Source organism: Hesperophylax consimilis, chromosome 14 (genome assembly GCF_061612785.1).
Source record: "Hesperophylax consimilis isolate HC1 chromosome 14, BYU_Hcon_1.0, whole genome shotgun sequence".
Classification (NCBI taxonomy): domain Eukaryota; kingdom Metazoa; phylum Arthropoda; class Insecta; order Trichoptera; family Limnephilidae; genus Hesperophylax; species Hesperophylax consimilis.
Window position 1 is genome coordinate 14,323,653 of NC_142849.1, and position 25,788 is coordinate 14,349,440.

Genomic DNA, 25,788 nt, shown 5'->3' on the forward strand with positions numbered 1-25,788 from the left:
AGTCCTTCTTTAACTCGATCGTTTTGCATTTCACCTGTCTGTAAATTTGTTTGTATATTCCGTTTCAGTTTCAAGTTTATGAACTTTTCACTGGTTCGGTAAAGATTATTTTTTTTAATATGAAATAGTCATGTTTGTTTGGAATTTCCTTCACATTTTTTCAATACTACCGTTCGTATCTTCCTCAAAAAGTTTGAAAAAAAAATTTCATTGAGATAGTTAGTTTTTTGGAAAAATTTAACTATAGTTTATTTTATAAAAAAAAGTTAGATAATATATTTGGTGTATAACAGTAGGTATGTATTTAAGTACCTGCATAGAAATCTTACGATTTCAGAGGAAATTTTGGTTTTGATTTAGGTAATTATTACCTAAGAGAAAATTAGTAACATGATTTTTTGGAGGCAAGGTCTACTGTTCAAAAAACTACGAACTACTGGTTATAATTATTTTCAATAAAATTAAGCTATACGTTTTAAGGCGAAGCTCAATGCTAAATCACTATTTTGATTATTTTTTAAAACGAATTGGTGTACATTATGATTACCAAAAAATATGCTTTAGATAAATTGAAGGTTATACTATCGTTTCGCTTGAGTAGAATACAAATAAAATAATAAATTACTCAATAAAAATTAAAATGTAAACTACTAAAAAATATTTTTTTTCAATAGAAATGTATGAACGCGTAAAGGAAACAACTTTTAAGAAATACAGTATTATAGCTAAGATTATCTGTGACAGGTTCACTTGATTAACTTTTTTGCTTTCTTAATTATTATCTTAATTATTTACAAAATAAATAAAAACCAGTTTTGTGCTTGAAATCGAACGTTTCTAGATTGTAATGCGTATTACCTACAGTATAAGGTATATCAAGAATATACACATTTTTGGCTTATAGCGAAGATTTATCTTAAGATTTATGGTATCTACATACCTACAGAAAAACTTAAGTTGAAAAAAAAGTAAGTAAGTTGGTTACCTGCTTTGGATATCGAAATTAATGATAAAAATTTAAACAATTGGTCTTTTGTTAAATTTTGTCACTTTCACAACAAAAACCTGAGAATGTAGTAATTCTCCCGTAACCAACAATGCTATTTTATACAATACCTTTTTTGCATACTAATTTATATTTTTTTCTAATTTGATATATATTTTTTTTATCAGTAAGAAAAAAAACCTATCACAAAAATAATTTTTTAATTAAAAAGTGTACCATGGATATATATAAAGATAATATAAAAAATTAAAATGAAATAATGATGGATTCAAGTCCCAAACACGACAGCCGAAAAGATATCTGACATTATTTAAACCAACATATTGAAGACAATATTGGCGAAAATTTGAAAAAAAACATCAGAAAAAGATTTGGTTGAATCTAGGAAATGATCCCAGGACCTCAGCCGTGCCGAGGCTTTGCTCTGTCACTGAGCTAATTCGACCCTACCCATTCGCTCATCTTTAACAGCCATCAATATTATCTTAATTTTCTTAACGCATGTTTTTATTGGCTGCTATCTTTAGGTATGATTGCAAGATTCATGTCAAACGAAATGCAATCTAAATAGTGTCTTCGATAAACATATCCATTTTTATTTTAATGTGCGACATCTATCGAATTTTTTACAAGTCTAAGATGATTCAACCTCAAATTGTAAAAATTTATCCTTGACGACAATATTAGCGACTCTCAAACGAAAATTTGAAACAGAAAAATCAGTAAGAGATTCGGTCACATCTAGGAAATGAACCCAGTCGCTAATATTGTTTTCAATGATTAAATTCAAAATTGTGAAGGAATCATCAGCCTCTTGTGGGAGATGTAAATATTTTTCAATTGGTTTAATTTTGTCTGGTAAATGTAGGTCTATAGAGACAACTTTTAAACTACCTGAAATTTTCAATTCGTAAAAAAAGGTGATATACTCTCTTGTACAAAGATCACAACGAAATTGTGTGTTTTCGAATACGAAACCAATTATGAACAAAATTTAAACAATTTTTTGTAATTTATTTCCTGAAAATTCCTACAGCGTGAAAATACTTCCATTTGTAATCTTCAAGTCTAATTTTAATTAACTAACTAACTACCACGTCGTTTTAGCAGGGGTAGGCAGAGAGGAAGAACCGCCAAACAAATAAGTCTTAACACACACTCCTTGCCTAATTTACATTCATACATCGCGTCAAATGATTTTTTTTATTTAACGGCAATAATATTACAAACAAGTTTTGTCGCATTCAGAAATAATGTGATTAATTTCAGGCATAGCGTGATAAATTTTGATAAGATACAATGATTAAAATTTACAATAAATTTTACTTAAATAATTTCAATTGGGTAAGGTAATTTCTAAGCAAATAATTTGGTAATAGTAATTAAGTAGGTAATTTCTAAGTTGGCCTAAGTTTCTGAAAAGTTTGAGTTGTAAATATTGAATAACTCATCTTTGTAATCGGTCAAAAGAAAAGATCGAAAGAAATAACAACGTATTTGTATTCGTATTTTCCACAATAATATATCTACAGTGGCGACGCACAGTGGGCTGAAAATCGCCTTTCATAGACATAGAGACTTGAATTTTCAAGGGGTGCAACTTGCGATATTTTTTTTTAAATCCTTAAAGTTGAAAAAAACACTTTTTAATATTGATGATTTATTTTAATGCTTAAATGCTTTACATATGAGTAGGCTTGCAGTAAAAATAAAATATTGTAAACTAGACAAAGCATACTCATATGTAAAGCATTTAAGCATTAAAATGAATCATCAACATAAAAAAGTTTTTTTTTCAACTTTGAGGATTTAAAAAAAAAACTCAAGTTGCGCCACAATACGAAGTATGTTAAAAAAATACAAATAAATATTAGTATATCTGTGTGTAAGGATATAATGGTCAATCTTATGATTCCAGAGATAGCCTCATTTTTAATGTCAGTGCCATACAAATTTTTCTTAAAAAAATGATGACTCCTTCATTTGTACACGCAATTGCTTCATACGAAATAGCATAGTAATATAGAATCCATTTCTAGCCAAAAAAAAATACCCTTGAAAATTCAAGTCTCTATGTCTATGAAAGGCGATTTTCAGCCCACTGTGCGACGCTTCCTTTATGACACGATGTGTGAAGTGTAATTTTGGTACGTGAAATTTCCGCTTGTGTAATTTCATTATATTATGTAATCATTCAGGCATGCATTTATTGGTTGGGAATAATAAAGAAACACTGAGATACAGCACTAATAATACAGTTTTAATTATTCTCAGGGCTCCGCCAGCCATCCCTCGCCTCTGGCCCCCCGACCCCAGGAGCGCCACCGTCAGGCTCCGCCCCGCAGACCCAGGAGCGCCTGGAGGCAGACTTCAGACGGAGGCTGCAGGACAACCAGAGGCCCCGGGGCTCCGCCGCCCCAGTACTATCGCATGCGCAGCTTTCGGAGGATTTCAGAAAGAAACTTGGTGAGATTACATTAAATAATGTTGAGGGATTTTAATAAATGAGGACTGTCATTAATGTAAGAATTATTAAATTATATTTGCTGCTTTTTAGATGCATCAATTTCTTCAATAAACAAATAAACTCAAGGTTTTTTCAAAACACGCTATTCGCTGGAGCATTTTTTTTCAACGTGTTAATATGTTTGTGTATTCAACGTAAAGTTTGATTAGGCAGTTAAAAAAATCTTAGCAAAAATGCTTTCTCTTAGTAAAATACAGGGCTTTTTATGCCTAAAGTAAACTGCTTCTCACTTTTTAATGTTTTTGTTTGTTTTTATGTCCCAACTACTCCCAACAGTCTGGAGCCAGTGAGACTATGGCATTATCAATTACATCCAACATGAGCCACCACCAGTTGAAACCAAACTAGAAAAGTAGCGGTGATTTGTCAAAACATTTGTATTGCGATTCAAACCATGGCATACCTATATTTTAAAAGAAAGTCGAAAAATTCTTTCGTATTTTTTGAGATCCGCGGTGTTACAAGAAATGATATTGAGGCATATAGATAGAGTCAACGTTGGCGTTCGAAGTGTGGCCCACTTACATCGGTTCATTGTCCGCTGTGGGATACCATAGGTTTCAGTCAGTTACAAGCGCTCGCCGGGCACAGGATTATAACTTCGAAATGCCGAAAAGCACGCTTAGAAATAGTATAACCTTTCATCAGCAAATAAAGTTTTACCACAATCAGTAGTCGTGAAAATAGGCATTTTAATGTTAAAAACAAAGGGAGTGCTTTAAGTTGGCGCGCCGGTAACCTAAAAACTCAAGGAATGCTTTAAGTTGGCGCGCCGGTAACCTAAAAACTCAAGGAGTGCTTTAAGTTGGCGCGCCGGTAACCTAAAAACTCAAGGAGTGCTTTAAGTTGGCGCGCCGCTAACCTAAAAACTCAAGGAATGCTTTAAGTTGGCGCGTCGGTAACCTAAAAACTCAAGGAGTGCTTTAAATTGGCGCACCGGTAACCAAAATGTTCCGTCAGTGGCACAGACGACTCCGTTCGTTGAGTTAGATCGCGGTTGAAAGGATTCGGGTGACATTAACAGTCGCCACACCTTCCGGGAAATAGTAAGTTCCCGCAAGTGAACAATATTTTAAACTGATTTCGCAAGGAATATAGACTATCTATATACCTCAATGGCGACGATAGACTGTTTACTTTTATTTTACATTTAAACGAAAATCTCTCAAACAACCACCGTATAACGTAAATAATCGCCCAAAAATACTCAAATAAACCAACAGACCGTCAAAAGATTCACATTCCCAACATTTGGCCGTAAACCGAAACGGGTCAGGTCTGGAAAAGTTTTATAAACATATAAAAATGCTTTTCCTGTTTTCGTATCACTTCTTCATGGATTACTGGCGTATTTTAAGATTTTTTCGTATCGTACTGGATGAATAACAAGGTTGTTTACCAATGAAGAGATAAACTGATAAGAGTGTGTTGTGGGCGTGTTTGTGTGACCGGAGAGTGAGGGAAAATTTACCTTACTTCTCAAATATATGCAGAATTTCCTTCTGGAGCAGATACTCGATTTCACTGGCCTATATTTCGTCTCAGGAGCCGAAAAGGATTATGCTAACTATTGGCGACATTAGTTTTCTGTCAAATCGATATACACACTTCTTAAGATTATTCTTTCAGAGAGATTAACGTATTTTGCGTTTTTAATTTTTAGGTTTGAAACATTCAAAATGATCCGCTATTCTAATAAAAATCTTTTCTTGTATGAATGTATGAATGAAATGAAATCATTAAGTGGAAATTAACACGATTCACGACATCTATAATAATATACGCATTTCTCTTTAATGAGATGATAATATCGCAGTTGATACCCGATTGGGATTTGGTTCAGTTTCAACCTTCAGTTAACCTAAAAAAAAACTTTGAAATTAGCCACTAGCCATCCCAGGAGATGGCGAAAATAAGTCGAAAATTAAAAATAGATATATTATGGTTAGAAAGTGTGTGTTTTAAGAGGTTGATTTTTTTGAATTTTGTAATAACATAGTTAACGTTGCACATGGCCAAGAGATGAACCATGAACGCTATTTTGTTGTTGTTATTCGGCTGTCAAAATACGTTCGATGTGATTTCTTCAAAGTTTTATACAAGTGTTTTTATATGATGTAAAACGATACGAAAACATGCACGAAACACTATTTTCAAGACTTTGACATTAAGCCCTGCATTCTCAATTTACATCGATTTATAAAAAGTTTCCCTTTAACCCAAATAAAAGTTTTTTAGTTAAGTAAGCTCCGAAAATTATTGAAAATACGTTTTGTTCGGTTATTTAATATGTTATAGGCATGAAAAAATTCACAGTGTATCTTTAAATGCAACTAGCGCATTTGTGGAGAGATTGTTGCTCTTTATCAAACGAGTCGTGTTTTATTAAATATTATACCATTTTCGCTCAATTGTTATCGTTTTTTTTAATATTAGCGCGCTCCCTCTAATTTTCGAATTTATATATCTCCCTTTCAAACCATCTTTGAATGCTTACTACGGGGCCTGACTACGGGGTTCCGGTTCCGGTTCAAGATGGTTGACGTGTTGGATGCTACTGTCGGTTGATTTTTATCCCGCCAGAGAATAATCACATAATAGTCGTTCCTACAATGAGCTATCGAATCTGAAAAATTCATATTATTGTACCTGCTGGCATAAAGAAAGAATTTTCATTGAGATGATGACCATCATATATTTTTTTAGATCGATTGGAAATTTGGAAAGGTCAACGGAGATAGAATGAGTGCCGTAGAAATGAAATTCCTGGGGCCAAATTCATAAAATTTTATAGATTCATTTTGGTAAGGTCTACAAAACAACAATCGATATGGTATAGGCCCCAAGGGAGATTATTTTACTCAGGTCCTATGTTATCTTTGGGGATGCTGTGTGGGTCTTTTTAAGAAAATAAAGGTGTGAACCTGGGTCTTGAAGATACCCTTGCTGTAGGAGAATGCAATACACACTGACTGGCAAGTGGCAATACACAGGTCGAGAAAATACAAAAGAATTTATGAGATATTTATATCTTAGAGACTTCAGGTATTATTCAGGTATCCATCAGCCTTTCTATTTGGTATGCCGGATATTAATAGACTCACAGACTCACTCAAGTAAAACTGCGTTGCTGATAACAGATCATAACCTTCTGAACGGCCATATCCGTTTTAAGGCGATGCCATACGTAGTAATGCAAAATCATGTGTTTTTGGTTTGAAAATTTGGTCACCTAGAAATGTTTCAGATGCTTTAATTAAATACTGCAAGTAGAATACATCTTGGCCTTTAAAATAATCGAGTATTTTTTAGATAAATATTTTTATAAGCCCAGAAAAAAATAATGTATAAGGCCTATGAAAACTGCTTAAAAGTTCAAAATCTCCTACTTATGAACCCATTTTCGGTTATGATTTTATTGTATAATGTGGCAAATTAAGTTACTTATAAAATGATCGAAAAAAAATTCAATATTTATGCCTGAACATCCAACACTTTAGTTGTTCCGAGATGCACAACTATTTAATTGGTAAAGCCGCTCGGAAAAATGATTCTTCTATTAAATAACTTCTCGCGTCTGTTGTACGTTGAAATATTTAACTAAACTATATTTAATGCATGTTTATTATTTGTTAGAACTACTGTGAATGTACGTTTTTTTAATATGTTCAATAATATCAATATATAGCCTGTGAGTGACCTCACCACAGTTTGGTAATGCTTTCAGAAGACGAAAGAGCTGCCACGAAACAAGTCACGTAATAATAATTACATAGCAGAACTTGTTTGTAAATAAACTGTTTTTTAGAAATTGGATACTAATATTATTAAATTCATAAAAGAAAAACTTAAAATTTAAATGGAGTTCTACAAATTAAACTTAACTTAAATAACAATATGTAAATACAAAATTTCCACAGCCAAGCTATTGAAGACAAGAATGACACGTTCTCATGTGACAAATAATGTTAACCGTGTACAAAGGTAGGGCAATGTGTTGTTTTCATTTGTTTTTCAAGGAATCAATGAAACTAGTTCCTTATACACGGTTAACATTGTTTGTCACATGAGAACATGTCATTATTGTGACAAATAATGTTAACCGTGTAGAAACGTAGGGCGGTGTGTTGTTTTAATTTGTTTTTCAAATAATCAATGAAACTAGTTCCTTGAAGAACTTGCTCCACATGAGAACGACATTTTCTCATGTGACAAATAATGTTAACCGTTTACAAACGTAGGGCGGTGTGTTGTTTTCATTTGTTTTTCAAGGAATCAATGAAACTAGTTCCTTATACACGGTTAACATTGTTTGTCACATGAGAACATGTCATTCTTGTGACAAATAATGTTAACCGTGTACAAACGTAGGGCGGTGTGTTGTTTTAATTTGTTTTTCAAATAATCAATGAAAGTAGTTCCTTGAAGAACTTGCTCCACATGAGAACGACATTTTCTCATGTGACAAATAATGTTAACCGTTTACAAACGTAGGGCGGTGTGTTGTTTTCATTTGTTTTTCAAGGAATCAATGAAACTTGGAACATCATTTATTGTAATCGAATAGAACAAGAAAACCATTTCCATCTGACGCCTGAGCTCCAAAGATAATCCGTTTTTTAAGACAGGAGAATCTAGTAAACAGACCTACCTTCCGTGTTTCAGGGCATTCAGATATTTAGGCACTCCAGACTGGAGGTGAAGGCTAAATTCAACAGTGAATTTGTATTAACTGAGACCAAGATGACAAACAAAACATCGGGGTCTTCCGACGACCTCATACATTTTTTTTCTGTCTTATGGGCTTTTAAACTATAGAAATTCCAATTATTCAGTCAATTATTAATGTTAACTTAACCTGTGCAGGAATACGTAAATTACTAAAATGATATTTATTTATTAACGAACATCGTCCAAATTACAAAATAATAACAAGAATACAGTAAAATGAAAAATACAGGAGTGGACAAAAGTACATGAAAGCAAAGACATAAGGCAGATATAATATAAGAAAATAAAGTGACAAGTCGAATTAAGTCAAGACTACGCCGTGGGTCAGGATCTCGGGACACTTATAATATTCCGTCACTTGTTTAGCGACCGGCAAAAATCATTCAGACTTATCACAAAAAGTTAGGTTTTGACTTGAGTTGACATTCTGGACAATGGTGAATAATATCCATAATTTGTCGAATGATAATCGAGGAAGAGCAGTTCATTATTTCTGAGTCTGTGCGAGGGGATATTGAAGGGAATGAGTTGCAGTAGAGTAGGTGAATCAATAATACCATTTATAATTTTGAAGAAGCAAATGAGGTCATTTCTTTCCCGACGGACTTCCAAAGTTTAATATTGATATGTCAAGTATTTAAGCTAATATAAGGAGGATAATAATTTTGCGTACCACTTGGCTGCGGGATAGTTAATGAGTTTATATGACTAATACGCGATGTTTGGTTTGCAGAGGAGTGGAAAAGGTTGAAGGCCACCAACACAGTGCCGCACTACACGGGAGACGAATCCGAGAGACCTCCGAGGGACCACGAGCGAGATGAAAAGTAAGTTTTTTTAAAATTTGTACTGATATTTTTTTTAACAATAGTAAAACGTGTTTTATTGTTTACCCCGTGTCAAAAGTCAAATTGTGGGTTTACAGTTTTATAATTTTATATTATATAAAATGACTCATGTTGTTTTGTGTAAATACCTACAGCCAATTAAATGTAAATATAGCATACACGATGTCCAATAATAATATTAACATAGCATTTATAACAAATGGTAATTTAGTATTAGTGGTCATGTTCTTAAAATTATTCCTACAGTGTGCCTTACCCAATACACATTTAATAATATAACAATACATATACAGTTAACTATGAAGATACAGAACAAAGAGGCAAAGTGGCTGTTGCCCAGTACGCATGCGCTAGGTGTAGCAATAAGTACCTGAAAATATCACCTTATTTTTGCGGATTTCGCTATATTTTTTGTGGAATTTTTGTTATAAAAAATCATTGTATGCCATTCCTGTTAACACCCACCCCCTCTCCCAAATGTTATATAATTATACTATGTAATATAAACAATTATTTTGAGGAGTAATTGCACCACTCTGAAGATGGCTATAGTAAGCTGAAAAAATATTTATTAAGTAAATAAAAACAATTTGTACAAATTTAGGGTAGTCCCACAAACTGTCATATGGCAGCTTGTGTGTAGGTTCTATCAATTAAACATTCTACTAATAACAATATATTTTCATTATTTACCACAGCTTTACCATTTTAAGGCATAGTCTCTCATTTTTCAAATTACAAATTTTTATTGATTTTATTGAAATTCACTGGAATTATGTATTCAAGAGTACGGCGAGTTAAACAATAAAATAAGTGGAAATAAGTTTTAAATTGTTTCAGTAAATCATGATAATGGAATTCCACCACGAATAGTTAGTATCAAAAATAGATATATTTAAAACCAGAATATCTCTGGAAAAATCGTTCTATTTGCCCGAAAACTGTAAATTTCACATAAAAATAACGAATTTGGCGTGAAAATTCGCGTTATCGCACTCGAATATTTACGCCATTAAAGCAAATATTTCCAATTACTAGACTTAAAACGGATTGTTTTATGGAATTTGAACAATTTATCAAATTTCTATTGTTTTCCAGGTTTTGTGAAGGGTCTATTCAAGTTCCATTATTATGTCGTTATTGGCCAGGGGCTTTACAAAACTGAAGTAATAACAGAACTTGTATATAACCTACACAAAACTTAAAAAAATATATCTTTGAACTCTTATGAACTGTTCAAATTCGGTGAAACAACACTTCCTAAATTTTAAGTTCTGTTAAAGTCCTATTCAAGTACATCATTTAGAGCGTGTTGCTTCACACAACTTAAACAATAACATAAATTGAAAATTAACGTTGAAATTTGATGAATTGTTCAAATTCTATGAAATAGCCCGTCCTAAATGAAATTACACACTCGGCCACTGTCGCATTTTGGGTGAATTATGTAATTTAGAAAAACGTGTGTTATTCTATAAATTTTCGATTTTATATTGCTATTTTTTTAATAGTAATTGCCCGCATAATCGTAATTTTAGATTTTTAAGACAGTCTGATTTATGGATCCATTTCAAGTTCGGCCGCCGAGCAGATGTTCCAGCGCGGGAAATATCCCCAATGTAAATGTTGGCCATCTTGTTTTAAATAATATTGCGTTAAAAAGATGTTAAGTCGACCTCAAATATAACCGGGATGTATAAATACATTAATAAACAGACCGGAGTTACGTACGACTCGGCGCCAAAACAAAATTATACCGCTTACATCGGCATTATTTGCGCTTGCTTACTCGCAAATTCATTCAGTACAATAATTTGAAAATAATATACCGATAATCCTACCATTTTTACAGCAATTTTAATGGAGTACCACTTCAAGGACGCTTTTAAATGAATAGGTATAATGGTAATAATAAAGAATCTATTTCTATGAAGACATCTATGCAAGGACAAGACAATGAGATGCGCAAGATTTCTATGAAGACAACTATACAAGGACAAGACAATGAGATGCACAAGATTTCTATGAAGACATCCATTCAAGGACAAGACAATGATAAGCGAAATATTGAATGAAAAACTATAATTTACCAAAAATAAAGAAAATTTGTCGCCTTGCTAAATTCCTGTCTTTACTGAAATAAGTAGGAACCTGTTCCCTTTAGATATTTACCCCAAGAACACACTAAATGTGTCGAGTAAATAAAACCTTTACATGGTGATATTCACCGTTGTAACTATAGCATTCTCTTGGGAGGAGGGGGGCAACGGAGAAAGTGGGAGGTAATTTATTAAAAAGTTTTCGGTACCTCTACTTACAACAAGTTATTATTTACATCACATTGATAAAAGAGTGTAAATAATATTGTTGTATTTTCCAGGAATGCAATCTATGAGTATAATTATACTTTTTCCCTTCGTAATACTGAGGCCGGTGGGGAGGGGGGGAGTTGGAACCCCCTAAGCCTCCCCTTGTATACGTCCATAGTAATACTTGTAATGTGTACTAACTAGTTAGAATATATCGAAATAAATCCCAAACAACTTCCTGGCAACTTTTCAATTATAATTCATAATTAACCCAGTTACAATAATCAATTTTTTTCATTACTACGGCATCACCAAGCTACTCAATTTGACTATAAAATTTGTTTGGCAATTTGACAGAGAACAGCAACACTATTTTCTGAGCAATGGTTAAAGTAAAAAACATGGAGTTTTAAACTTACATTATTTTTTCTATGAGCTTTATTGGTGTTGCCATTTTAAAACTTTTAAACGTTTTTTTTCTACTTTATATTTATATTATGATTTCGATGGAAAATTTATTATCTCCCTTTTTTGAAACTTCAAAACCTTCTCGAATATTTCATTAATTTTTTGGAAAATGAAATTGTGAAACTAAATAACTAGTAGTTCTGTGAAGAGTAGACTTCGCATGCTATATTTTTTCTCTCATTTAATAAATCAATAAAAAAATTTCCTGTGAAATCTTAAGACTTGTAAGTAGGTACCTACGTAAATACATACCTAACAAAACATAAACCATATATTTTAAGGAACATTTCCAAATTTAAGATAAGGATTTAAAAAATTTGTTCAAATCATCGCCACTAACTCAATTGCAATTCTTTTTTCACAATCACAACTATTTTCAAGGAGTAAAAAAATGCGAATAAGAAAATTAAAATTATCCCGAAGATTTCTCATTTTAAATGATAATCTGTACTGAATAATTAAAACGGCCACCATCTTTTATCGGGAACGAAACGTACAAACAAAGACAGACGAAACAAACACGCCCAAAATATCTACACTGTTGACACTTGTTACATGAGAACGGGTCGCTTCTACTACTCGTTCTTGAGTTCAACAACTCGGCTATCGAACGATTTTCCGGCCTCTGTGTTTCCTCCCTCCTACAACATGGGTCTCTTCAATACCCATGTTCACTCTTTCCTCTCCTCAGAAAGACCCTCCACACAGAATTCCCAAAGATGATAGGGCCTCCTGTGTGGCGTCCATGTAAAAAAAAACAAAATGCAAAACGGTCAAGTTAAAACAGGGCTCTGCTCAGGGAACGATCATGTCGTTTTACTGCTAGGTAGGTAGGGAGGAACGACCGCCACATAACTGTATCTTGGCAACACACTTTTTGCTTCATTCACATACCTACATACTGCTCCGTTATTTAGATTCTTTAGATGACCCGGCTAAAGTATAAGCCACGGATTCTCTTCAACAGCAGGTAGTGTAGGACAGTTTTATTGTTGTTACTCATATTAGATTTGATCATCTCTTTTTTCTTCTGTTCCATTTCAAAATTAAGATTTTTCTATTCCTTCAATATAATTTATGTTTTGATTTTTACCGTTCCATTTTTTATCCTATTTTACATTTGATAAAAACTTTCATCATGGCTGTGATAGAATAAAAAGTATTTTAAGAATTTACTCATAGATGGCACCAGATAGTAGGTTAAGAAGTTACCCATAGATGAACTAGATAGTAGTTTAAGAAGATACCACAGATGGAATGTAGCTGTCGGTAATGCAGAGATTGAGACCATAATAAATACGATTGCAACTTCAAGGTCGGGGCCCAGAATAATTCGTATCGCCTGCTAAATAAGCCATCAGAGCTCATTGTTATCTATTACAAATACGATCAGAAGTGTTTTGTAGACCCTGGAGTATTTATTTAAAGAGTTACAACATGTCGAAGTTGGCTTCCTACTCGCAGAATATGGGATTGTCAAATCAGAGAACTGGAAATAATTTGGAGGGTAATGGACATCGCTGCTGGCGGTCCCATTGGCTTCCTGTATTATTTTGATAGCGTCATATTTCCCAATGAAATATTTGCACAACGCAGCGTGTTGGCTGTTGTTCTAGAGACCCACAAATTGAGACCCAAATAGACCTAGCAGGGCCGGATCATCATTTCCTTTTTTCAAGAATAAATATTAATATTAGAAATAACTTACAGGTTACAATATAAATAATTTTTAGTAATTTTGAAAATGAAAGAAGACACAGAAAACAAAAAAAGAAAATCACAGAATCTGAGGCTCAAACTCAAAACCTCTTCTCTATCTGGAAGTAACGCATCTGCCAAAAAAAAATTGTGCTACCGAAAGCGTTACGTTGGTTTCTTAAATCATTTTAATTGCCATCGTTAATATCTATCACTCCAACATATTTAAAAAAATATTTATATTAATCATTCTAGAGCAGACCCGTGAAAAATTACAGGAAAATTAAAATATATATATATAAAACTGTCACTAAACAGTAATTTTTTATGATAATAATTAAATGGATTCACGTTTTACCATTTTTACAATTCAAATCTGCAGTTTTATTCCGAGATAATCAGAGAGGCGAATCAAGAATGGATTGTAAAATATTTATTTATTTAAACGCCATAAAATGGCTTTTACAATAGAGTGATTACAGAATAAGTAATGTGTACACAAAAATATTGTTGCAAGTGATACAGTTGTTAATAGAAGTGCAGCTAAACAATACATAATTAAAAGAAATATCTACTAGTGTAGTAATAGTTGAATGAATACTAGGTTTGTATAAGACCAGACATAAATCGAGGTATGAGGTGTCTATGATAATAGTCAGTAGTGAGTTTATTGTTTATTGATTGTGAACTTGGAAGTTGACACAACTATGGTTGGAGATGGTGAACATGGAGTTAGGAAGGAATCCGACTTACCCTTTTGATGTTCTTCAAGATGATTATGTTGGTTTCACTCACAGGAGATATGATTTATTTCACGCACAAGCTTCCATAACATTCAGGTTGGATAAGAAACACACTGAGGGAACCGAATATGTTCACTGCACAGGCCTTCTACCCTGAGTTGATATCAATAACAGCACCGATCACAAATAGATGTTCATCAAACAGGCTCCATCAATAAACTGCTTTGACAGTCACTTTTATTGTTGTAAAATGTCACACAAACAAGTGGGTATATTCAGATAATGATAGGTACTCGTAGGTAAAAATGGGATGGGAAAATGCAAGGATAATCAAAATAAGAGGAAGGTCGTTGCTTACATAAGATTTCGAAAAATCACCCCATCATCCTTTCCCGCACCTTAAAGAAGATCAAAGCACGATGAAGTGTTGGCAAAGATGCGTTTCAAAAAGTCGTTTAGGTATTAAGGTATGAACCTTACAATATGCGCTACAAGGAATTATGTGATTAATTCAATATAATATTCAAAAGTAACTAAAGGTTGTAGGGACTCGAACAAGGCTGGGATTTGCCTTTCTGTTTATTTTTTAAAATCGCACGCAAAACCATACGTTAAACAACGCCTCAGAGTTTGTCATTTTTGGGATGCTGTTTATTCACTCTGTTCAGTGGCTAGGCTAAAATCAGTAAAACTTTTATGAAATGAAATTTGCTGAGCTTTATAGGATTGTTATAATGACTAGTAGTAAACTGAGTATGTTGTGAATGAAATTAAAGTTTAATTTAGAATATAATTAGTTTCAGAGTCCGTAGCTGATTTAGTTCGGTATTTAGATTCGAAGAATGTGCACTGTTGCACTTCGTAAAGAACGATTGCACTTGTTGAAATGCAGTAGGAAAACAAAGAGTCAAAATACCCCTTTGTTTGTTCTGTTCTCAATGCATTTCATTTCGACTTCGTTGTTCTTGGAAATTATAATTTCAATAAAGTGAAAATTGATGTTTTATTTTTCCCGTAAAACATCACACATTTCGTTCTACGAACTGTCTTCTAGAGAAATAATAATACTCTCTCAAATCAGAAACTGAAGGAATTCGATATCGATGTTTGATCTCAATCTCAACAATAACAAATAAATTTTATTTTATTTTGTGGTCGCCTAGTATTTTTTTTTACAATAGGCCACTTGCAAGGATTTTCTAATGACTTGGAAAAAAATGAGTGGATAGATTTCTCTACTAAGATTACGAAAATGTTACTCAAAAAATTTTGAAATGTATAGTTTTTTTTAAATAAAATAAATAAATCTGTTATTTTTGGCTTGTGACGTCACCACTTGAAAATGTTCCGTCTCCAATATTATTGAATTAATTTTTGTAAAATTCCACACTGATTATTTTTTTTATATGGCAACACCTTGATTTCCGGCGACTTGTGAATTTGAATATTGACACTTGTTTGGGGTTTGGCTGTTTGTATTGTAGTCCGCTAACTTTGTTGAGAAATTAAGCATATATTATTTGGAAATGATTGAAGTAGGTTTTGTTCAGGGTCAGTCTGACAATTTGCCGAACATAGATTCATTTATGATGGCTACTTTTCTAAGTAATAATATGAATTTCATTGGAAGCGAAATTAGAAATGTCAAAACAAAAAGGTTAGTATTTTTTCTGTATCTTCTAATATACGAATATTATGTTATATATTTTGACAACATTTAATATGTACTTATATATTATGTTTCCATCAATTATTATTATTAAGACAATTGTTAACATTCAGTTATATGCAACTGTCTTTTGTTTTCAACGTGTTATTATTATATATTTTAAAGGTCTGCACGTGAAAGTTATGGTGATAATGCTATCGGGTATGTGCAGGTAAAAAGAGAAGGTCCTATCTGCACAGTGAAAGCAAAAATAACCCCCGAGCACCGTGTCCGCCAAAAAGCATACTCTGTTGTACTTTTGTGTGATGAGATGGAAGATGAAATACAAGTCTTAGAATGTCAAGACTGTGCAGCTTCTAGAGGTTAGTTGAACTGTATGTCGCTATATTGTAAAATATGTTTCTCTCCTCTAACCTCTACACTCTTCTACCCTATGGAGATGTGGGGAAGAGCAAACTCTTGTGTGATGTAACAAACACAGAATCATTGCGAGGGTCTCTGCCAGCTACCTGTTGACAAATAATTTATATTTGGAACATTTTGCTTTCAGGTGGCTGTAAACATGCACTGGCATTTCTAACATGGCTCCATAGGAGAAGTGAAGAACCAGCGTCGACATCTGTCGACTGTTATTGGAGAAAATCAAAGTTATCGTGTGTCGGAACCTCCCAAAAGTTCATTCTGGCATCCCAAGTTGGCAAGAACGCAGTAAAAAGCGTGGAAAAAGGTAATGGAGATTTCCTGGCAGCAGTACTCCAAAGGAGTCTTAAGGAGGGGCTTCGATGCCAACTGACTCAACTTTACATGGATCCGAAGCCCACTGACTGTTTGTCCATGCACAGGATGATTTCTGCTTTTAAGAAAACACGAAACCTGCACAATACAAGTGCTACAGATTTCATCAATTTTATTACATGTGATCTAAATATTCCTCCAAATATCTTCGAGGAAGTTTTTTCATTAACAAGAAAGCAGGCTAACTGCCCGTTATGGTACGAAATGCGATATGGCAGAATTACTGCATCCAAACTATACGAGGCAGCTAACTGCAAAACATTGGATGGAACATTGACTGAAGTCATCTTAGGGGCAGCCAAGATTCCAGACACAAAGGCTATGCAACGAGGTCGGCTTTTAGAACCTTTGGTGTTAAAGGTACTAGCAAACCAACTGGGACACAAATATAAAGAATGTGGTTTCAAAATCAGTTGCAAATTACCAATTATCGGTGGCTCCCCGGATGCAGTCACTGATGATTATATTGTTGAGGTCAAGTGTCCAGTCAAACATAGTACAATGAAAAATTACTTTTTTGAGGGTGTTGTTGCCAGAAAGTATTATGCACAAATGCAAATACAAATGTTTGTACTGAACAAATTCAAGGGAGTGTTTTGTGTTGCTGAACCCAACTTTGAATCATCTGGCAAAATAAATGTTTTCCACATCGATTACGATGAAGAATTCTGTGTCGAAGCTATTAATAAAGCCATGCTGTTTTGGTCCAGAGCTATATTTCCTGTACTTAAAAAAAATGTATAGGTATACATTATTTGAAATAAATCACGTATTTACTGCACTACACTCGCTTCTTTATTCATAATAATACATGATTATATTGATTATGTACAATAGCATCATATTATTTTCATCCCATCCACCATAGTATAATATGTATTTGTATAAAGTGACAGAAAAACAAAAACAAAAAGTTTACATAAGACATATTTTTACATTTATACCTAGTATTTATTTGATAATACGTACACATGTTATTGTATTATCGCATAGATTTTTTTTGTATTTATTATTGGAAGTAAGAAAATGATTACAAAGTGGAAATTCTAACACAAATAGAAATGTATTAAAAAGTGGAACATGATCACTTTGCTACAACACAACTGTATTTATATAAACTTGATGTAAAAGTAAGGCGTAATGAATGAATAGCAATCAATCCACTCTCAGTAAAATATTGGAAGCATTATTATAGTCAGTACTTGCACTGACTGGTAACGCTGGCCGCTAGATGGCGCTAGTGTAGCATGTTGCATTTCTTCGGGACAATACAAACCTAATGGCGGGCTTTAATATTCTTTTTACGTGTGAGCATAAGAACAGTAAGGTCGTATGTAGGTTACTAAATATTTTATTTTCGACTAATATAATTTATTAACGTAAAATAAAGAAAACATTTCAAATAACATGCATTAAAAAAAACCAACCCACAGAAGTCACGGGGCTAGGAGGCGCTAGTATAGCATAATCAGAATGTATGGTAAATGTAAGAAGTTGAAGGTGTTATACATAAATTATTCTACAGTATTTGATATTATCCCTTTTGGTGGCTTCATTGCCTATAAACTCTAAGTAAAAGCTCCAACATATGTTTTTATAAAAAACACATACTGGCGCTATAATTACATAATATTATACACTTTAGACTTATTCTATATACATTACATGAAGGATAAACAAAATTACACTGGTACATATTATGAATATTTATATTCAAGTTAAAGTTTATATGATAATGAAGCGCACATAACATTTTAAACTAAACATTAGCGTAGAGCACAAAACACTAAAAGACTAATAATATTAATAAGACTAATATGATCAAATTATTGGTTTTTGTAGATTTATGAGTCCACATGCAATCATAACAATATGGTCAACTTGTTGAGTCAAATGGAAGTCTATACAAGAATGTGGCTTTAGAATATTATACTCTCTGAGCCGGCTTATTACACGTTCAACGTGTATACGCAGGGCTGCTATTTGCTTGGATAACTTCACCTCTCTTTTAGTGCTATTTACACCTGTAACAACACTTGGTGGACGCACAAGTTGACAATGTTTGCCTTCTAAAATAGTAGCTAGTTGCTTAAAACCTCTATCTGCCATTACCGACATGCCTTCAGACAAGTTGTCCAAGAAGCCGCACTTTTCCACAATCATCATATCTGTAGTACGTCCACCAAAGCCCTTTGAAATGAAGTTAATAAAGCCATCAGGAGTGATTGATATTAGGTACTTGAGTGTATTGCATTTTTTATATTCTGACCAAGTTAGTGCCTGCTGCAGTGGATTTGATGGCTTCTCTATCTGAATTTCAAAACAGTCTATGATTGATACGACATGTTTGTATCTTGCTCTGAATGGAATTGGTAGTAAGGCTTCTATTGCTTCTGACTTAGGCCAAAATACCAGTTCTGCAAGATGACGAGATAACTTCGGTAAACTTTGCTTAAAGATTCTTGAAGCTTGAGCCTCAGAAAGGCCAAATTCATCACCTAAAATGCTGAAACTAGAGTTTAATTTAATTTTTTTTAAAACGATTAAAACATTTAAAATGTTTATATTTTCAAGGAGTGCTAGGGTTTTAACAATCCAATAAAAATCTTTAAGGATTCCTAAATACAGCTTTGGTTTGTTTTCAATATGCTGCAGAGTTAATTTCAATGACAGACTTTTGAAATCACTATTTGAACTACTATCAACGTACGAATCTGACGTAGCTTGTTGGGAGTATTCTGAACCAGATGCCGATTCCGAGGCAGAACTGTCTGGCTGAAGAGTGACATGCTTTAGTTGTACATTCTTGGTATTTTTATTATGCTTCACAGGAGAAGTACTTACGTCACGAGTAGTTAAACACTCGATTGGACCCCTACTGTGTTCTTTTCCTGTATTTGTCAATTTACTTTTGAATTTCTTTTTCAAATTGCATTGAATGGCTTTCGAATCAGTTGCGTTCTCAACTATCAACATGTGAAAGTTTTCTTCGGAGCTTGATGTATCTTGTGGTCCATCCACATGTTGTTGAAGTATTTGGAGTCCAGAGCATTGAGGCTTCTCGAGAGGAAACGACACTTCCAGTTCAACGTAGTCTTGAGGTTGATTGATGATCTGTTGTGGCACAGACTCATCCACATCAGACAGGCAAGGAGACATTGGCTCGAGACTTGCAACAAACACTTCACCGCCTTTAGATGAGCTTGGATGCTGATCCACCACATTGAGTAGATCTCGCCCATCAGCTCCAATTTGACATTCAAATTTATGAGGAATGGTTCCTTTTTTTAAAAGCACCCTTTTACTTAGATGTTGGGGCCATTTCCGAGCATCCACGCTTAACTGAAAATAAAAATACAACTTATCAAGAGACATTGTATTTATTCAATACAAACTTAACAATGCAAATATAATAAGTATCTTCATTTGAGAATAGCCTGCAAAAGTGTAACAATATTGTAATGTGTGTAGGCTTGTTGTCACTAGGTAATAGACCCACCTACTCAACCTACTGTACTGTACAGCAAACTATTCGTGAAGCATGCAACAAAGAAAAATATGTATTTTTTAAATATTGTGTTCAAACAATAATATTGTAAAAAATATACTTACATTAAAATGATCTTCACAGACATATCGTACGGTTTTATTTGACAGTTCACCCAATTGACTGGACCTATGAATTGCAATACACCATTGTTTTCTAATTGCTGAAATTCGCGGTACAACGAAAAATCTTTTTTCCTTAGTAGTCGCCGAAGTATTTGGGCACAAAGGAACCATACAATATTTATAATTATTTTTACGATCTCGGATCCTACGGTTACTACACGAATCCATGTTTAATTAAATAACAAAACAGTAACAAAACGCAGCGTTAGAATTGGAAGTACTTCGTTTTGACATGACAGATATTATTCAGAAGTGACAGATGTTATGATGTGAAAATCGTACAGATTATCCTTCCGTGGCGGCTGTCTTAGAAGTATAATGGTGATGGTCCTGATTTTAACAAAATCAAATTTAATAATATATTATTATGAGTTTATGAGTACAAGAATAATTTAAATCGCAACATTTGGATAGTATCAAACAAGAGGTACAATATCAAGTTATATGTTATATAACTAGAATGTGCAGCTGTTAAAAATAGTCTCATTGCAAAAACAAAAACCAACCTTGGTACATATAGAATATATAGGTACTTCGACCAACTAAATATATTTTATGAGAACCTTCTTTATACTTGTTTATATATTTCATATTGTTGATAAACCTTCCCCTTTAATTCATTTAATTTTATGTACATTAGGTTTTATTGTAAAATATTTGGATTAAGTGACTGAACATTATAATCGTATATATTCATCAATCCTATAATATTGTGTATAAGTATATTTATATTATATGTCATCTCATTTAATATGGCAGACTGAGATTGCAATATCCTCCCAGTACTGCTGGAATAAAACTTTAAATAAATTAATAAGGATTAATGATCAATAAGAAGGTTCAAGGAAAAAAATATTTATGAGATGTAATATTTTTGGTATGCCTCGTTATTCTCCTCTGCCATTCGTGTGAAATGCGTCGTTTTTTTTTTAAATGTTTTTGGGCTATGTAATTATTTTGTTTTCGCACCCATAAATTATGTTCCGTCTTTCCGGTTTATGAAAAAATGGTCCGATTTTTCGGATTAAAATTTTCAAAAAATCGCCATGGTTTCAAAAATACGATTAAAAAAAAAAAAAAAATACAGAATGTCTTAGAATATTTGCCTAAACCGGAAAATAAAATAAAAAAATGGGATGCAAGAGGCCTATTGCCAAGGCGACATATTCGTTAATGTTCGTAAATGTGGCGTTGTTGACGTCACGTCGGCCAACGTCGGTGACAGTCATCTAATTGGTCGGAAGCGTTTTCTACGTCATAATGACTTGTAGCCAGTTATAACCGTTTAGGAATGTGCGGTTTTAGGTCGTTTTTAAAACTAATAAAAAATTGTTAGTGAAAATATTAAATATAGTACATTTAGAATGATGTGCTAGAATGGTGATCTATAAAAAAATATTTGTGAAAGTACCCCATTTTAGTATATTGTGAGGCTGAAAAGGCAGGTTGAGAATTATCTGTTTTTGCAGATTTGGTCACGAAACACGACTAAAGCCATTTCGAGCAACGATTGATTCTTAACGGTGGTCTTCTACAAGGTAGGTGGGTAGGTACTTTGATTTTCCCAACTGCACCCAACCACCTACAACCCGTGAAACTATGGCATCCTCAATTGGGATATATTGTTAAGCTGAATTTAGTGGGGAGGGGAAGGAGTTGGGGAAGAGGTAGCTAGGAAAATACCTGGCTATTCCGAACATGGCTAAAGTCTTCATAAGTACCGTTTCAATTCAGAATAATGGTCTTTTAGCAAAGCGATACTGAGAATGTCTTTGCTAAAATCGTAACCCCCATTAGTTTATCTTTTCTTCTGATGTGCTTCGATGCACGGAGAGCCGCGGAAGCCTGTTGTGATAGTTCGAGCTACAAAGTGTAGATGGCTCTAGTGTAGATATAGCTTAGAGGTTATTTAACGCCCAGAGGGCTTTTACATGTAGGTGGTACAATTTTAATAACAGTTTTGAAAAATGAGAAAGAAATATTAAAAATAAAAGAACATAAATTATAAAAATACAGCGATTTGAATGGCTTAAAAAAATCTAACTTCCATTAAGGAATAGTGTTTAAATAAGTCATTTACGTAATCCACAGAGTTCGCAAAGTTAATATTAAATTTATCCACATCGCCTAAGTATTGGTTTCCCATAGTGCGAAACCGTTGTATTGGGGAGTTCGCAATGTAATTGCACTTATGTGTGTTGCATTGGAATAGTGTATTTTGTCGTGTTGTTATTGTAGGTATTCGTAAGTTTATGAGTTGCAGAAGTTCGCAACAGTCGAATTTAGAGTTTAGAATCTTGAATAAAAAAGTTAAGTCGTTTATTTTACGCCTGTCTTCCAATGTGTGTATTTTTAAAGTAGGTATTTGATAAAAAATGATATTGTAAGTCTTCTAGTGGGATATTTAATTTAAAAATTACAAAACGTAGAAATATTTTTTGTATTCGCTCAATGTTATTAATGTGAATTTTGTAAGAGGGAAGAAGAAAAATAAAAATTACTTAGAAGTTATCTTAAAATTGCTATCCCAGAGAGCCATTTGATTTAATTATTTTTTTCTAAAATTATTAGTGCATACCCAAATCAGACTAAAATCAAAGGAAAATTAAATAAAAAAAAATTTACAAATAAAAGCAGGTAATTTGTTTTCTTTAATTAAAAATAATATTGCGACGGCTGAGAATCGAACCCCGATCATTTTTTTTTGCTATTTGTTTTTGGGGTGTTATGCCGTGTTGCGCTAACTCCTTCTTTAGCCAACGTTTCGGACAACGTTGCAGTGTCCATCATCAGGCCAGATGTGATCCCGATCAATTTCTTGAAAAGCAACTATTTTAAGAACAGCAACATAAATTCAACATACCTAGGGTCCATAGAACAAAGAAGAAATCTAGAAGTACTTTCTTTACAAATTAGATATTTGCCCACATTTGAATTTTGTGAATACAGTTTTTTATTGGAAATTTTAGCCTCAATTGGGCAAATATTTGGATGACGAAACACGCACAAGGCATTTTTGTGTTATTCTTCATTCCATGTTAGAGCCTTTGTTATAAACATGTTATAAATTTAACACAACTGATAAACAAGCATTTACCCCACAGTAATGGTTAACTAACATAATTTTTTATTGTGGGGACTAATACATATTGAAAATATAATTGTAATATAAATTACCTATTTTAGATTGTTACGTATACATAATCCAATATTTCATTTTTGTTTTCATTTCAGGCACACGAAATTTAAAAAGGTGGCAACCCCCAAGAAGGAAGTTCTAGTTCAAACGGGAGCGGGTTTCTTCAGATTTGAAGGTGAGAAAAATTATAATATTATATATTCGGAAAAATCACGGGTAATCTGCACTATTTGTAAGGTTGAAAGTATTTATAAAAACAATATTTGCCTCAGGATCATTGCCATGACAAGATTTAAATGGCCATATACTTTTCCTATCTCCTTCCACCTCCCAACACCTTCAGCCTCACAAAACAACCCACTGGCTTCTGTTAGCACACTAAGAAAAATGATCCTGTTAAAAAATGTAAATTTCCTGATAAAATTTAGTCATTCAGAATATATTGAGAGCACGTTTTCTTTTCTTAGTAAATATCATGACAGAATGCGATAAAATCAATATGTCATTATCAATATCAATATTTGTATAACACATACTACCGTCCAGTGGCGGCTCGTGTTTTTTGGGTGTACTAAGTGCTAATATTACAAAACACTGCATTATTGATGTTGTTGTAGCTGAAAAAGATTTTTATTTTTTGTATGAGATTCTCACGAATTTCAGTTTGGCCGTGCGCCGCACGGATTTCCTGAAAATATTCGTGCAAAATATCGAATAATCGAAAAAAATTATAATCCTTTTCAGCTACAACAACAATAATGCCATTTTGTGTAATTTTAGCACACTAGTACACACAAAAGTCAGGATCCGCCACTGCAGCCGTCCTCATTATTTGTGAGAAACTCTGTCAATTTATTCGTTAAAGGCCTGCAGCCCCGTTTTTAACAGGAAAATTAATAATCTGATTGGATTTTTAATAAATTTACATTATTTTATGTCAGTAAGTTTTTTCTGTGCAGAGAGCAATTGCGACTCATGCACGGTGCATAGTTAACAAGTGACTACCATTTGGTCTATTTCCAGGCATTTCCCGTTCCTTTACTCGGAAGCTTCACGAGTGGGAGAAGTCGCGTGGCATCGCGCCGGAAGCCTCAACTTCCGCTCTGTTGAGGGAATCCCTCGCCAGACCACCACTGCCGGGCCTCAGAGCAACTGGTAAGATACCCTCTATTCAAATTGCCTAACTACTGGGGACTTGGAATTAGCGTTATTTATATCGACAGTCGAGTTATTTTTGTGGATTTTAAGGGAAAAGAAATGCTATTTTCTATTACAATATTTTTTTCGGTATCTCAAAGTGGCTGCATCCCATTTTATGTCTATTGGCCAAATTAAGCTACAAAAAGGACAAAGCCTGTAAAAAAATAGTTATTTATATAATAGCCTGTTCTAATTGTGATTCAAGTTGGATTGTAGGAGCCATATTAATAAAACGAAATGCATTAAATAATTGAAATGTATGAATATAGATAATAATATATTAGACATTTGTTATCTTTATACAAATGGCTAAAATCAAATTAATAAAAATATATATTTTGAGAGAGAGAGAGACATTTAGAATGTACCTATAAAATTACTTTATTATTTTAAAATATAAGAAAATCGCGTGAACAATACGATTATTCGCGTTATTTGGACGAAAATTGCGAAATTCGCATTATTCTCGTGAAAATGGATTCGCGTTTTTTGCGTAAAAGTGTATAAATTCGTGTCATCGCAGAGACGAGATTTTCAGGTTTTTGCTAATTAGCTTCTCATCCAAACTACATGGCATGTAAAAATTATTACTCACGTCAGCCTTTAATTCAATTTAATACGGTCACACCAAGTTTTCTCACACACTGTATGTAGGTATATTTCATAAATATTCTCACCAACTATTTATTTCCAGGCTTCGCCCCTCTCTCAACAGGGCTCGACAGGCCCGACAGAGCAGCCCTGGGACTTGGCCTAGGCAGACTTCAGAGGTCTCAGTCCGTGGGGAGTGTGCGGGAGGAGAGTGCTCCGCCCGCCGACCAGCTGGCCCCCGCACAGGCCTCCAGTTTGTCACTTAATCGACTAGATGAGTGCAAGGATGACCAGGTTAGAGATACAAGTTACAACGAATCTCTAATCTTTTAAGATTGGACATTAGATATAGTCGAAGAACTCCATTGCTGCTCTGGGTCAGAGGTTTTATT

The 25,788-nt window shown here is 33.6% G+C and overlaps 1 protein-coding gene across 1 annotated transcript in view; it reads left to right on the forward strand.

Annotated features, from left to right (window-relative positions):
• The window catches only part of LOC149417949 (uncharacterized), a 68,969-nt gene that overhangs the window by 35,820 nt on the left and 7,361 nt on the right, over positions 1–25,788 (forward strand). The window contains exons 5-9 of the mRNA XM_089639251.1: positions 3,281–3,472; positions 8,998–9,091; positions 23,701–23,780; positions 24,629–24,760; positions 25,500–25,690. Coding sequence (XP_089495377.1) covers positions 3,281–3,472; positions 8,998–9,091; positions 23,701–23,780; positions 24,629–24,760; positions 25,500–25,690 — 689 coding nt within the window. The remainder of the gene's footprint in view (positions 1–3,280; positions 3,473–8,997; positions 9,092–23,700; positions 23,781–24,628; positions 24,761–25,499; positions 25,691–25,788) is intronic.